This window comes from Chrysemys picta, chromosome 12, assembly GCF_011386835.1.
Source record: "Chrysemys picta bellii isolate R12L10 chromosome 12, ASM1138683v2, whole genome shotgun sequence".
Taxonomy (NCBI): domain Eukaryota; kingdom Metazoa; phylum Chordata; order Testudines; family Emydidae; genus Chrysemys; species Chrysemys picta.
The window spans coordinates 51,325,608-51,341,181 of record NC_088802.1 but is presented as its reverse complement, the minus strand read 5'-3'; the positions used below and the strand labels follow the sequence as shown (position 1 = coordinate 51,341,181).

Sequence of the window (15,574 nt, the reverse complement as noted above, 5' to 3'; positions counted from 1 at the left end):
TGTAAAACCAGGATAATATTGCCTCCTTACCTGTGTGAGGATAAATCCTGTTTCCCCATGGCCCAAATGGGTAGCCCATATTCAGGGCCTTGCTGGGCTGTTTCTATTAGGAGAAGAAATTGATTATTAGTCAGGTTTTGATGCAATCCTGTTTATTTACAAAGAATGTGGACACAGCCCTGTTTCCCTGACCACAGTAGAAACACTCAGCTGCAGGGAGTTTCCTGGCTCACAGTTTCCAAGCCTGCCTCTCCAGCCAGTCCTTTGTCCCACAGAGCTCTGTCTCTGCTCCCTCACAGGGTTGCCTTCACGACTGCTTCTCTCACTGTCTCCTGGCTTTCGGGTTCCTTTCACCCACACACAGCTGCCAACCGGTAATAGCTCCAGCCCCCGTGTTTGCAATCAGTCTCCAGGGAAACACCTCAGCCCCCAGGGTTTAGCCTTGCTGTGCTGGTCCGTGCCTTGTACGGTGGCTTCTACTATGTCAGCTATCACTAAACAAAGGACACTTAATTTCTCCTTCATTAATCCAGCACACGAGTGCTTAGACTTCACCCAGATCTGTGACTGGTGGCAGCCATTCACCTCTTCCAACAGAGCAAAACATTAAAGATTGTGAGGTGCACAGATACTGTGACGATGGAGAGCATACAAGTATGATAGACAAATAGAGCTGCAGGGACTGATGGTGAGGGAGGGAGGCTGCTGACATACACACATTGAGCCTCCTCGGAGTCTGTATCCTTTCCGGTCATCTTACTTCATGCAGGGCTCTCCGAGCTAATGTGTTTTCCTGCAAGAAGAACTGAGACTCAGGCCCACAAAGGGATTTTTTTTTTACAGTCTAATTGAAAACCACAGCTCAGGAGAGCTTGTTTGGTTTTTGTGCTGCCTGTCTCCAGGCACAGTCGATCTTCAAATGATGCCTTTGTCCTGGTGTGAGCACTTTGTTCTTGTGCTGAATGGCCACCTTGACAATAGGCAGAGAGGGTGGCAGCATTCCTGGAAAGATCCAGCACTGGTTGTTGCCCTTAAAGACATTAGTGGGTAATGTCAGAGCAGTCTAGCAAGTAGGCCTCCCAAATCTGACTTCTCAGACTCCGCTGAATTTCCAAATGCACTCCTATGGCTTTGGTTCCAACACCAGAAGGGGTCTTTCCCCAGATCTGGTTCAGATGTGGCCCACGGAGGTGGAAGAACAGATAACAAGATGGGGGGAACCTAGTGAGGTGATCTCAAGAGTTCCACCATTTGGGGTCAAAATAGTACAACACCAGCCTATGGCCCAAGAGGTGTTGGCCTGGAGATTCCATCACCCTCAGGCCTTAGCCCTGGTTCCTCTCCTAGCCTAAAATTAATCCAAATGGAAAGCCCTCCCCTGCTACTTTTAGGTCTATCTCTGCTCCTGACCAGGTAACTGAGCCTAAACTGCAAAAATAGAAGCACAAATTCAAGACCTCTTAATTCACTTGGCTGTGGAACTGTGGCACTCAGCACTTTTGCTTCAGTGGGGTTGGTATGTGTATTCTCCCCTCTTCAAGCCACGTGGTTTGAGCATTGGCCTGCTAAACCCAGGGTTGTGAGTTCAATCCTTGAGGAGGCCATTTAGGGAACTGGGGTAAAAATCTGTCTGGGGATTGGTCCTGCCTTGAGCAGGGGGTTGGACTAGATGACCTCCTGAGGTCCCTTCCAACCCTGATATTCCATGATTCTATGAAATAGAAAAACTCAAAGCCAAACTCCATGCTGCGCGTTGGTTGTCTTCAGAAAGCACTTCAGAAAGTGCCTTGTGTATGACGAGTTTTCATTTTACAACACAGCTTCTTCCAGATAAAAGTGGATATTCCTCTGGAGAGCAGAATCTACCCAATAGACTCAGAGGAGGAAGAGGAGGACTGCCCCCGGGCTTGTAAGGACTCTGTGAAGGAAGTTATCTGCCCTTGGGAGAACTTTACAGAACAAGGGAAAGCTGGATAACAAGCAACTCTTAAGGCAGACAGGATGTGACCTACTTATAAATGGATGTTTTCTTTCCAGGCCCTGACTCTGCAAGGTTCACCACGTACAGTTCAATATATGAACCATGCTGCTAAAAAAGTGCATTAGAATTATGCTTCAGCGTCAAAGAGGCTCAAACCACCCTGGTTATGAGTAATAGACCCAGTTGCGCACATCTGTGTGTAATTCGGGAACTCTAAGTGTCTCCTGACCTATTTTCCTTCATATCTTTAGAAAGTCAGACTCATCTGTTACTGACTTTTTGATAAATGAACCTTATTTGCTGCCTTATAGCTGATAAAAATATGTCCTTGGAGATACTCTCTCATATGTAAGTAGTTTCTTGATCCTGAGGTGTTAGTAAGTGCTGTGCTGGTGAAATGTAATTGTCTTGAAGGCCTTTCTAAGACTGGAATTCAGACCTTAAGCATCTCCAAAGTTTGGGTGTCTTTGGAATCTGGGTTTGAGTTCAGGCCCATCTCTAATTATTAACAGCTTTGAATTTTAAAGCAATGTAACTTGAAGGCATCTGATGGCTGGGGATGGGGGGAAATCTAAGCTCAGACATCCTCATGGGCCAACTGTAAGGTAGATGGATTGGCATAACCCACTAGCCAACAACAAAAGTGAATCCCACAGAAAACAAAGGACTTCTTATCTTCCACTTACCTCCAATAGGCCTTCAGTGCCAAGATGGGCCTTGACACCGAGGGTCCAACCACCCTTCTGAACGATTGGGAAGATCGGGATTGGCCCTAGATCCAAACTCAGTAGATTGGGCCCATCTGAACGTTAAATTGATATGTTGTGCCACGCCTTAACTGCATCTCTGCCAAGAGTGTTAGAAATCACCTTCCTTGTACGGTGTCAGTACATCAAGAGAGTCCTCTTCTTCTCAGTTTCTACAGACGAGTCCATGTACAGTGGCAGTCCCTAAACATGACTAACCTTGGGTGTTGTTTTGTAAATAGGCCACATGGCCCGCGACTGTAGATGTTGGCGTTATTTTGTATTTTCTAATGGCATGTGGAGATGTGTCCATGTTAATTTGAAATGGTTCAACACGCTGATTCCGACTGCAGCATTTAAAGTCTTCACCTCTCCTGCCCGTGATAACATGGACAATTTCTGTAGCTGGAAGTAAAGCTGCTGTTTAACACATTGTACTTGATTGAGCCCAATGCAGTTCACTGTATTGGGTGTTTCAGCTGAAGATCTGCTTTCGAGTCCTTCTCTTTAGTGATGGGCCATTGTGTGAATTCCGCCCCCTCCCCCTCAGTCCCCACCATAAAGCTCAGGCTGTTCAGATTCATGGTTCTGGCTCTGGCCCATCACCACTTGCTTTTGATTAACATAGATATAAACACTGGGGTGGGTCAGAGGGACACCAGTGGAATCATTGAATGGAGCCCAGCTTGGCAAGGCTGTAATAGGACAACCTCTCTTCTTTAATCTCCTCTGAAGGAGCTTGTTTTTAAGGGTTGAGGGGGGAAGGCGGAGGGGGGAGGGTCTCTGGAGCTCTACCAGTGCCCCCCACCTGGCATGGTCCTGTCATAGTGACCCACACTCTTTGGAGGATGTGGTTCCCACCATCTCCTGTGTCAGGTGGATGTGAGATGCTCCCTTCCGCCTCTTGGGAGCTGCCAGGCTGCCCACAAACAGAGACGGATTCTCCTCTCAATGACCTCCACGAAAACCAGGATGGATCTTGCTTAGGGTTACCATCCGTCCGTATTTCCCCGGACATGTCCGGCTTTTTCGTCTTTAAATAGCCGTCCAGGAGGAATTGGTAATAAGATAGAAAGGTCCGGGATTTCCCCCCCTGCCTCCCCTCCATGCAGAGTGCAGTGCGGCTGATAGGGTGGCTGGGCCCAATTGAGCCGCTTCCATTGGCCTCCAGCAGCCAGAGACCCTCCCCCGCTTTCCCCCCCCGCCTCAGCACTCTGTGGGGGAGGGGCTATGCACAGGGCAGCGTGGCAACCTGCTCCACGTGGAGCCAGTGGCTCGAGCGGCATGGTGGTAAGGGGAGTCCTGGGGGGCAGTCAGGGAGCAGGGAGAGGTTTCGATGAGTTGGGAGTTATGGGGGGGCTGTTATGTCAGGGGGCAGGGGATGGAGAGGGATTGGGGCAGTCAGGGTACAGGAAGCAGGGGGGGTTGGATGGGTCAGGGTTCTGTGGGGGGGCTGTCAGGGGACAGGGGTGTGGAGAGGGATTGGGGCAGTCAGGGGACAGGGAGGGTTAGATGGGTTGGGGGTTCGGGGGGGCAGTCAGGGGACAGGCAGCGGTTGGATAGGCGTGGGAGTTCCGGGGATCTGGTGGGGGCGGGGGTGGTGGATAGGAGTCAGAACAGTCAGGGGACAGGTAGGGGGCAGTTGGGGGGGTCTCAGGAGGGGGCAGTCGGGGACAAGAACAAGGGAGGCTTAGATGGGGGTGGGGTCCCGGGAGGGGGCGATCAGGGGACAAGGGGCAGGGGGGTTTGGATGGGTTGGGGGTTCTGTAGGGGGCGGGAAGTGGGAGGGGATGGCTAGGGGGCAGGGCTACCCCCCCGAGAGTCCTCTTTTTTGAAAGTTCAAATATGGTAACCCTACCTTGCTGAAGTGGGCACCGTGCAAAACTGGTGCAAGTGGGAGGAGAACTGGGCCCCACATTTAAATCGTAGTCCCCCCAGCACCACCCTCTCACCCTCTCCTGTGTATGGTCTAAACCGTGGCCCCTCGGGGCAATCCTGCCAGATTTCAAACACACCTGGTCTCGATCCACACTCCTGCTGCCCAGCATTATATGCCGGGAGTTTTCTAATGCAGGGGTCCCAGCCTGGGCGTCACTAGGACCCTCCCTTTCTTTACAACTGGATGGGAAGGAAGGTTTCCCACAGCTTCTCATGGGGTCACAACGGCCACCTCCCGAGGAAGATTCTGTAAGACTCTCAGGCCAGACACTATCCCTGTCTGTTTTTGTTGAAGAGTTGCTGCCCTCTGCTGGGGACTTTGGTTCCGTGCATCCAGGTCCTGAGATGATGTGGCCTTATAAGGCTCACCGTTGAGTTTAAACTGATATTTGGGGAGGAGAGAGAGATAAGTGTGCGGGGTGTGTGTGTGTGTGTGTGAGAGAGAGAGAGATGGGTGGTGTGTGTGTGTGTCGGTGAGAGAGAGAGAGATGGGTGTGGGGTGTGTGTGTGTGTAAGAGAGAGATGGGTGTGGGGTGTGTGTGTGTGTGAGAGAGAGAGAGAGTTGTGTGTGGGGGTGGTGTGTGAGAGAGAGATGGGTGTGTGGGGTGGTGTGTGAGAGAGAGAGAGAGATGGGTGTGTGTGTGTGTGTGTGTGTGTGTGTGTGTGTGTGTGTGTGTGAGAGAGAGATGGGTGTGTGTGTGTGGGGGGTGTGTGTGTGAGAGAGAGAGATGGGGGACAGCAAAGAGTACCTATGTAATATATTGGCTTCAGCCTTAAAACCTTCCAGACGGGCTTTGCCACCCGGCCCTTATTTCACTGGGACATTCCAATTCCAATGTTTAATTTAGGTATGAAAGCGAGAGGGGGTGGGAGGGCTTCCTGCACTGGGCATTCATGTCCCTGTATAGTGATGGATCCTGACAGACAGCAGCATATGGTAAAGATGGGGGACGCACAGGAGCCAATCAGTGCAGCTCCTTCATCAGCCAGGGAGAGCGTGGTAGAACAAGACACCTTCCTCCAACTCCAGGGCTGAGCACACTTGCTGCCAGCCCAGGGAGCAGGAGGAGGGAGTTAGAATGATACCAGGTCTCCTGCCTGGCAGTACAGACCACGAGGCTACTGGCCTGGCCTGTTTGATGCTCACTGAGTCATGTTGTGAATCCCGAAGACAGCTTCCCCAACCTGTACTGGGGACAAGGTGACCTAGGCAATTGGTCAGACACAGCTGGAGATGTTTCTGAACTGGCCCTACCCTTTTAGAGTTGTAGCTGCTTTGGCAGAGAAACACCCCTGTCCAGCTCAGGGGTCCCAAAGACCCCGAAGGGAATCAGACAGGAGCCCAAAGGTGCAGCATCCCTCCCTCCCTTTCCTAGCACTAGCTGCGAAATAGCTTCTCTGAGAAGGAAACCTTCCCAAGAGGAATTGTTACACAGGAGCTGAGCAATAATCCATCTACTCTGGAATCCTGGTCTTGGGCCCCAGTTCAGCAAAGTACTCAGTCATGTGCTTAAGTCCCATTGGTCTCAGTAGGATTTAAGCACATGTTTAAAGTTAAGTGTTTTCCTGAATTGGGGCCTTGGACAACAGGCAGTGCCCAACGAGTAATGCTGTACCAATTTTCTAGCTGACACTGATTGTTTGTGAGTTTATGCCTTGAAGCATGATGACTGGTGGCTCCCTCACCATTTTATCCTAGCAAGTGTCACTGCAGAGGTTCATGTTCATATACTTTTTTAAAGCACTTCCTCAGCTGTTTTCCTCCCCACCATCCTACAGCAGCGAGTTCCGCAGATTTGTGGTACATTGCATATAAATGTATTCCCTTCTGTCTGCTTTAGACGCGTTGCCTTTTAATCAGCCACGATCGTTTATGGTGACTCCCACTGTTATACTGAGTCCTTCTGGCAACTCCCATTCCCACTTCTCCTCTCTTTCACCCCATTGTGAGGAGGGGAGCTAGACCCCTGCTGGAATCTGGAACCCTCCAAGATTTTGACCTTCTTTAACTGCCTCCTACATTCAAGGCCACTATCCCTGTGTCTGAAGAATACTGGAAAGGGACAGGGCTTTGTTCAGAGCCAATCAGCAACTCCTCATGTGCCCTGCTGGGTAGTGAAAAGCCACAAACACCTGCTTGGTTTTCTAGCTATTCTTAGGTAGAGACAGTTTCACAAAGGGAAGAGGAGAATCATGCAGCAGTGTCTGGTCAGCGGCTGGGCCCACATCTCTGTTCAGAAGCCACTCTTAGCTGTTTTGTACCACTCTGCCTGCACTCTTAAACTCAGGTGGAAGTTAGCACAGTCATTGTTGCAATGAATAGCTTAAGCCAACAGCAACACAGCCTACACCTGGTGTCTAACTGACCCTGTGCAAAACAGTCATTGTTTACCCTTTAATTATGAGATAAAAAATATTGTGCAAAGCTCATCTACAAAGAAGAACTGCTCTTTTATAACACTGGGTTATGTCCTGCTCTGACCCCGCCTCTCATTCCCTTCTCCCAGAGGCTGAGCATACTGCCAGTCCCTTCTGTTCCAAGTGTCAAGCCGCTGGCAATATGATCCAACATCTATTTTATTGTGGAAAAAAATATCTTCAGTATAACATAACTCAGGCCGGACCTTGCAGTCAAAAGTCCCATTGTCTGCCTTGGGAGTTTTGATTTGGATTTGGCTCAGACTTTGAACAGAGACAACTAGCCCCTCATGATTAAGCTTTCCCCTTAGACCAAAATATTCCAAGAGCACCAGATTTAAAAAGAGAACTGAAAACGTGTTCTCTCCCTGATTCCCTTCTAGTTCCTGGAAGGATCTGCTTCCACTAGTCTTCATTACGGACAATGGTCATCTCTGACGTCAGTGTGACAAATGTGGTGTGATCTGCCATTGTGAACAGCGTGTGTGTGACAAGTTACTCTGCTGTACTTGCTTTGCGCAGTGGTAATATAGAACCCAATACTCACAATTTTAGGGCAACTTTGTGGTGTAGCGGAATTGGGGAGTATCCCTTTAAATAGTTGGGGAACCCTCTAACGCAGCAGTTCTCAACCAAGTGTCCTGGGCCACCTAGGGGGCCTCGAGCAGGTTTCAGGAGCGGCTCCAAGCAAGGCCAGCATTAGACTCGCTGGGGCCCAGGGCAGAAAGCCCAAGCCCCACTGCATGGGGCTGAAGCCAGGGCCCTGAGCCCTACCACCCAGGCTGAAGCTGAAGCCTGAGCAATGTAGCTTCGTGGGGGCATCTGTGGCATGGGGCTCCAGGTAATTGCCCTGCTTGCCACCCTCTAACGCTGTCCCTGGCTTTTATATGCAGAAAACCAGTTGTTGGGGGCACAGGTGGGCCGTGGAGTTTTTATAGCATGTTGGGGGGGCCTCAGAAAGAAAAAGGTTGAGAACATCTGCTCTAATGGGCCACCTTCCTCTTCTATTGCAGAAGCCAGCAGAACCTAACTGAGTAGCAGTGTATACATGTATCTAGGCCATGTATGTTTGTATGTCATTGGTAAACATGGTTATTTAGAACCCAGCTGTATCCGTGTGGTTTCCTCCTATCTGTAAGGCTGTGACAGACCCAGAGTGCTTAGACACACCAGCGATGGCCACTGACAGCAACCACTTTTAGTGGGCTTCTCCCCGCACGGTATCGGAACAGGGATTTGATTATGTGTTGAGCTCTGACATTATCCTCTGAGCTTTGTGAGGAAGGCGTGCGGCCTGTCGCCAGGAGCTTACCATGTCACAATCAACTGGTCGGTGCATGGCCATCCCTGACGGCTTGTTCTCTTTTTTTTGTAGCACCAACAGTGTGCTCGTTGCTGTACCGTACACAGTAATCATGGCAATCCCTGTCCCAAAGGGCGTATGGTAAAACAGATCCAGAGAAGACCGGAAATCCCTTATTGCAGCAGTGGGTTCTGCAAACACTGACCCCTTCAGGGTGGAATTGTTTGTACAATGCCTAGCACAATGGAGTCCTGCTGCATAACCCAGGCTCCTAGGTACTACGGAAAGACCCAGCACTGGTTGTTGCCCTCAAAGACATTAGTGGGTAATGTCAGAGCAGTCTAGTAAGTAGGCCTCCCAAATCTGACTTCACAGCCTCCGCTGAATTTCCAAATGCACTCCTATGGCTTTGGTTCCAACACCAGAAGGGGTCTTTCCCCAGATCTGGAGTCCTGCTGCATAACCCAGGCTCCTAGGTAAATTTTGATGGACCACATCAGCATCTTATTTCTAGGTATTTTGAACAAAGAATTTGACTTGATTATTTTCCATTAGTGTGACAGAGAGTAGACTAATCACTGATCAGCCCTGGCTTTCCAATAATGCCGACAGACATGAGCAAAAGCTACTGCCATGTGGTGACCATTAAGTGACCCATGGAGACTCCTTCCAGTTCCGAGTGGACACCCAACAATCTTCCCTGCCATTGGTAATATCAGCGGAGCAGCCCAGGGCTGAATGGGGCTGGAGACTGTACAGTTCTAATGGGGCCTCCAGATTAGGGGCAAGGCAAACTGGAGAAGTTTGGAGAAGTTTGGCCTGCTGTGGCTGCTGCCCGTGCTGACCTGCTTTGTGCCCAGAGGGTGAAATTGGCCTCTGTGCCAAGGGCCAATGCCAGCTCTATGCACTACTTAATCCCTCAAAATGGGGCGTAGGTGGGATTTATATGTGCACCCAGAGCGGGGTCTTCAGTGTCCACAGCCAGTAGTAAGAATGATCAGCTCCAGGATGCAAACATCTTTGAGAGGTCGACACGGGGGCGGGACCTTATCAGGAGGCCTCAGATCCCTAGTGCTCGTGTCACTACACTCGGCTAGCACAATGACGTCTGGCGATACTCCCTCCCACCCGTGCGCCGGAGGCTTGACGTGCTAGAGACTGGCGTGCTTCTGGCTCTGGTTGTTCAGGTCCCCTTGCTGTGCGGTAGCCCAATTAAAGCTGGCTGAAGTCACCTGGAGGAATTAGCTTGCTGCAGCAACGTAGACATCCAAAGTATTCTGATAACGTGAAGGATGTGTAAGGTTAATGACTGGGAAAAGTGATCGCTCCCTGTGGGCAGTGTCTCAAAAAGTTCCCTGCTGCTTGGCTGACAGAAGAAAGAAGAATCCAGCGGCAGCACAGGAGAACCTTTGCCCTAGTGCGAGTCGGTCTCTGCTGCACCTGCCTCCTCGCTGACGGGGTGAGTGTGTGGGGGGAGGAAGATATTTTATCCCCCGTTCAGCACAGGCACATAAAGCAGCCTCAGCCGCTCAGATCCTATTACCATTCGCCTCAGCCCTGCGAAGCGGACATCTGTGCATATCCCACAGGCAGTGTTTACTGCTACTGAACTGCTTTTGACAGGACATTTCGGCTCTTGTGCTCCTGGGTCTTGCTGTTGGACATTGCATGGCGGGGGTGGTAATGGAAGGACTTACAAGAATTCCTTTGGGGGGTGGCAGGGAGAAGAAAGATACTTGATTAACAATGTGAGTCCCAACCTATCCCCAGCTGACAGAGGGGGTCACACACAGTGCAGTGGGGGGATCAAGTTCTCGGGTTGGGTTTATTTCTTTATTTATTCTGGCTATCATAAAAACAGACCCAAACATGGGCCCGTAGCTGACACACCACCAAGTTTTCTGGAGTTCACGTGCATGGGAATTATGCTGGTGAAAGGGGCCAGCCTGACACCCCTGGAGGTTGAAATCCGTGATTTGCCCAGAGGGTAGGGGCAGCATCAGGGCAAGCTCTCCTCATGGCGTGTCAATGTGGCACAACTGGGATGCTGGGTGTCTATGGCTACATATTTAGGCACCTCCGACTGTTGTTTTTACCCCATTCTCTCCAGCTGGGACTGGCAGCCAAAGTGCCAAATACAGGGAGAGAGCCTGTTAGTCAGAGACCTGGTACCAGTGCTGGGTGCTCTGCTCTCCAGGCCCACTGACTTCGAAAGGAGCAGAGAGCACTTGGCATCTCACGGGATCAGGCCTCAGAAGCAGGAAGTACCTGATATCTCACATGAGATTTCTGGCCCAGTTTTGCCAGCCTGTGTTGTGTGGGTAGCTCTGGCCAGCCTGCAAGCTCTTCCTATCTGCAATGCCACGTGCATACCACAGTGATGATTGCAGGAAAGGGATCCATATAGAATAGGCTCAGTAGAAGAATAGCTGACTCAGAGCATCACATCAGTAACTTTCCAGTCACTGCTGCCTTGGCAGCTTGGAAGCGGAGAGGTAAACAGAGCCCCTGTGCACAGCTCTCTGGGTAATGATGCTCTTGGAAATCATGCTCTCTGGGTGGAATTCACCTTGGTGCAGAGGCCTGTGCAACACTTAAACCCCACTCATGCCCTCAAAATAGGGCATGAGTGGGACTTAAGCAGTGGATAAGTCTTGTATTGGCCCTCTGCACAGAAGTGAATTCCCCCCGGTTAGAATTAGGACCAATACATTGTGAAGATGCCCTGATGGAGGGCTAGAGCCTAGATTAGGGGTGTGAATGGGGGGAGAGGGCGGGGAATCCAGTCACTGGTGGAATCTCCTCCTTGCTCCCTGGTGACCTGGTTTATACATTTTGCCAAGTGCCTGGCTCAGAAGCGGCTGTGAGTGCTAGATGGGATCCTCTTAGTGATCCTGGTTCCTGGAGCTGTTCCGTGCTGCTCTAAAAAGGGAAAGGGAAGCTCTTGTAATTCGATTTACTTTTTAAAATTCATGTTGCCATAGCAGCTTGGTACAGCGCTTCATGTTCTCATTCTTGCAAAACTTTGATCACCATGAAAACAGAATTATGTTTCTCTCCAGTGTGCTGTGTGTGTATTAAAGCTCCCAGAGTTCATGCTTTTGCTCTCCCCAAAGATCTATGTTATTTCCTCCTCAGAAAAAGGTCACAGTCAGAGGGACAGAATTTCAACCCCCGCAAAATGCTGCAGGGTACAGTCTGAAAGATCAGGGCCAGATTCTCAGTTGGTGTAATCGGTGTAGTTCCATTGATGTCACTGACTTCTGATTTACACCAGCTGAGGATCTGGGTCCAGGTGTTTCCTGCCAGGCTATGGAATCTCACACGATCCCGGATGGGCTCTGTTCCCAGGTGCCAAGGGGCGAGTGGATCAGACTTTTCAGACATAGAAAACTCAAGGGCTTGAGAGGTGAATCTTTGCCAGAGCCCTGTCACAGGAAGGGCTTTGATGGTACAGAGAAAGGAGCCTCCGGAAGGAAACGGGGCATAGAAGGAAAAAGACTCTCAGGAATCCAGAACGCGAGCATGTGTGTAATTTCCTTTCTCACATTTTTCATCCACAACACTAGCAGCCAGTTCACTAACTCCCATCCTCCTCTGCAGTCACCTGCAGCTCTCAGCTTAAAAGACTCACTGGGCAGGTGTGTATATTCTCCATTTTGGAGAGGCCTTCATGTTGCAGTCTCCAACTCCACCCTTCCCTGCATGTATAAGAAACTAAATGGTGCAATAATTAAATACATTAAATCATGCTATAACAACCCCCATAACCATGTGGTTAAACACCAAATCAACCAGCACCACCCTTTCATTGTTGTAGTCAAGAATCCATTACCCCAATTCTGAAGAAGCTCATCTAAGACGTGAGCTCAGTGCTGGGATGCAGGAAAGCGCCGTATGATTATTATTAGCACACGCAGCCAGACATTTTTAGTCAGCCTCTCCCTCCCCCCTCCCGCCATCAACTGGGGAAAAAACAAAAGCAGAAATTGGGGTAAAAGTTGAAGAACACTTTAATTTATAAGAAAAAGAGCTAAATAATTGATGTAGCCGTGGTGCCAAAGGTAACTTCTGTTGCTCCCTCTATCTCACAAAGACATTGAGCATTGATTGAGATCAAAGTATCAAAAACCCCTGCTGCTGAGCTGAAAGGCAAAACTTTCTGCTGCCTTTCTCCGCTCTAATAATATCGTCTTTATGTAGTTAATAAACTGCACACTTCAGTCAAACTATATCATTACAGAAGACTTAGGGAGCTAATAATTTAAAAGCAAAGAATCGCCTCTGTTCTTCGCTTTGAACTAAACAACATTCTGTTGAATGAGGGGGACATCAAAGCTTTGTCACTATTACCAATGTGGCTGGAGCATAAGGCCTCACAGAGTGTGTACTTCAGTCATCAAGGGAAAAAAACCAAGATTAAAGATATTGGCTTATCAACCCATAGGCAGAACCAGGTGTTTTCTTTGCTGCTGTGCAAGCATCAGGTGGTTTGCTTATCAATGACTTTTCTTGTTAAATGGGTGTATATGAATTAGGCTGAGCCCTTCACTCCTAGTTCTGGCCCTTATAAAGAGCCTCTCATTTTTAACTATCCTTTTTTCTTTGGATAAAGGTCTTTTTTTCCCTTTTTTTTTAATGGCTGATTTATATTTTTTCCCCATGCTATCACACTTCTCAGCTATTCTACTTGGTTCCATTTTCCATGGGTTGTTCTGTCTCCTCATCACCCTAGTGTCTGCGAACCTTCCCGTTGGGCACTGCGCAATGTGACTAACATCTGAGCTGTGGGTTTGCTGTTCTTCCTGTTTTCCGTGCGTATTTGCTATGCGCTTCTATTCGCTTATGTTAGTTCCACTCCCCTAGGGAGGGTGAAGGAATGGGGCAGGATGCAAGGAGCCCCGTGTGCATAGGGGTCATTGTTCCCTGCAGGCCAAGAAGCAGTGCACTATGGGCCACTTTCATCCACTGTTACTGCACAGGGGGGAGAGGGAGATAAGGGATGGGCTGGGGCAAGACCCATGGTGACTGCAGATCCATAGTCGCAAAGCCACCCACCAAGTTCTGCTGTAGTGGGTGAGGGGGGCACAGCCATCACACAGACTATCTTCCCTAGCTCAGGAGAATCCCCCGTGCAGCTGCAGTGCTGCTCCAAGGTCTGACCCCTGCAGGACACCCATTCATGGAGCACGTTTACAGACCAGGCGTGGGCTGTAACGGGATATATTATTCCCCACCACCACATAACACTTTTTCTCCTCATGTACCGAATACTCACTAGCAACGTGCTGTGTTCTGCCAAACCCCGGGTAGCCATAAAACACTCACAACATGGCAACTAGAAACGGGCCCTGGCGAACATGGGGGCAGGGGGTGGGAGAAGGATACCATAACCACCTTCTATTCCCTTTGAGTCAGCGAGGAAGGAGAAAAGAGGCTTGGACCTGGTGCCCCCGCCCCTGGTTGCACTGGAGCAGGGAAGATCCCAGCCTAGAGCGGCTCTCTACCCTGCCTTGAGGGTTTGCAAAGATTTGGCTGGTGCCAAGCCTGAGTGACCCACGGGCAAGCTTTGGAGTGAAGACTCTAAATATAACTAATGGGGTCTGAAGCCCTCAGGTCCACACCTCTGACACTTCAGCTCCACACAGCTCTCTCCAAAGGACTGCACCATGATGGTGAGCTGCTGATTGTATATGGGCTGTGGGATCTCATGAGGATGAGGGAATCTCACAGGTCCCTCAGGATCCCACCCCAAGTCATGAGGCACTGGGCAGTCAGATAACAAACCAGACATTCTGGTGGATTTCTTTACCCTTGAATCCAGATTGGTACCCCCAGAGTTCAGGGACATTCAGTCGTGGGGTTGTGGTTTGAGCTCAGCGTTGCTAGCACAGGGTGAAAACAAGCTAACCCATGAGGAAAGTGCTTGGAGGGGAGGGGACTTTAATCTCTGTCCCTGCCGTCTGTGATGTTGTGCAGTCTACATAGTTTTATAAAAACATGATAATAAGTGAATATAATGTAACTGGAATATGCTTCATGCAAAAGGTCTCTTGTAAGGTATCATTACAAAGCTTATAATCTACTGAGTGTGATCATCCTATTTGTATAAATGTACCACTCTTGTATCTAAAACTAGAAATATAAAATATAACTCTGAGGGTCTATTGTAATTATGCAAAGTGTGGGCCATTAATGGTGGTTTGGAATCTTGATGGCTCCCATTAACCAGGACCATTGTCTGCAGATGGGTGTGTTTTACCTGAGTGTCTTCCTGTATATGTGTGTGCTGGCAAGTGGGCAATGAAGTCTTGCAATGACATGTGATCATGTCACCTGAACTGGAATCCATCTTTAACCTGGTGCTTTTCCAGTGGGGGGGGGGGGGGGGGGTGGAAACCCAGAGAGGGACAAAGGATTCCCGCCTTATGCAAAAGATATATAAAGGGGTGGAACAGAACAAAGGAAAGAGAGGAGCCATCATGAAGAATCCCCTAGCTACCACCTAAGCTGGAACAAGAGCTGTACCAGGGGAAAGAATTGTGCCCAGGCCTGGAAGGTGTCCAGTCTGAGGAAAAAACTTACTGAAGCATCTCCAAGGGTGAGATTATCTGTATTTAGTTTAATTAGACATAGATTTGCACATTTTATTTTATTTTGCTTGGTGACTTACTTTGTTCTGTCTGTTACTACTTGGAACCACTTAAATCCTATTTTCTGTATTTAATAAAATCACTTTTTACTTATTAATTAACTCAGAATATGTATTAATACCTGGGGGAGCAAACAACTGTGCATATCTCTCTATCAGTATTATAGAGGGCGAACAATTTATGAGTTTACCCTGCATAAGCTTTATACAGGGTAAAACGGATTTATTTGGGTTTAGACCCCATTGGGAGTTGGGCATCTGAGTGCTAGAGACAAGTACACTTCTGTGAGCTGTTTTCAGGTAAACCTGCAGCTTTGGAGCAAGTAATTCAGACCCTGGGTCTTTGTTGGAGCAGACGGGAGTGTCTGGCTCAGCAAGACAGGGTGCTGGAGTCCTGAGCTGGCAGGGAAAACAGGGATAGAAGTAGTCTTGGCACATCAGGTGGCAGCTCCCAAGGGGGTTTTTGTGATCCAACCCGTCACACCCTCTCCCTGCAGATGTTTGAGGCAGCGCTTGGGGCCCCTGCTCCCCCAGGT

General features: G+C 49.3%; 1 protein-coding gene across 2 annotated transcripts in view; it reads left to right on the top strand.

Moving 5' to 3' along the window:
- The window catches only part of RGS9 (regulator of G protein signaling 9), a 71,690-nt gene extending 68,528 nt beyond the window's left edge, over positions 1-3,162 (top strand). For both annotated transcript variants that reach the window (XR_010591921.1, XM_008167627.4), the window contains exon 19: positions 1,821-3,162. Coding sequence is in view for 1 of the 2 variants with exons in the window: in XM_008167627.4 (XP_008165849.2) it covers positions 1,821-1,977 (157 nt within the window). In the remaining variant the exon portion in view is untranslated. The remainder of the gene's footprint in view (positions 1-1,820) is intronic.
- The last annotated feature ends 12,412 nt before the right edge of the window (positions 3,163-15,574 follow it).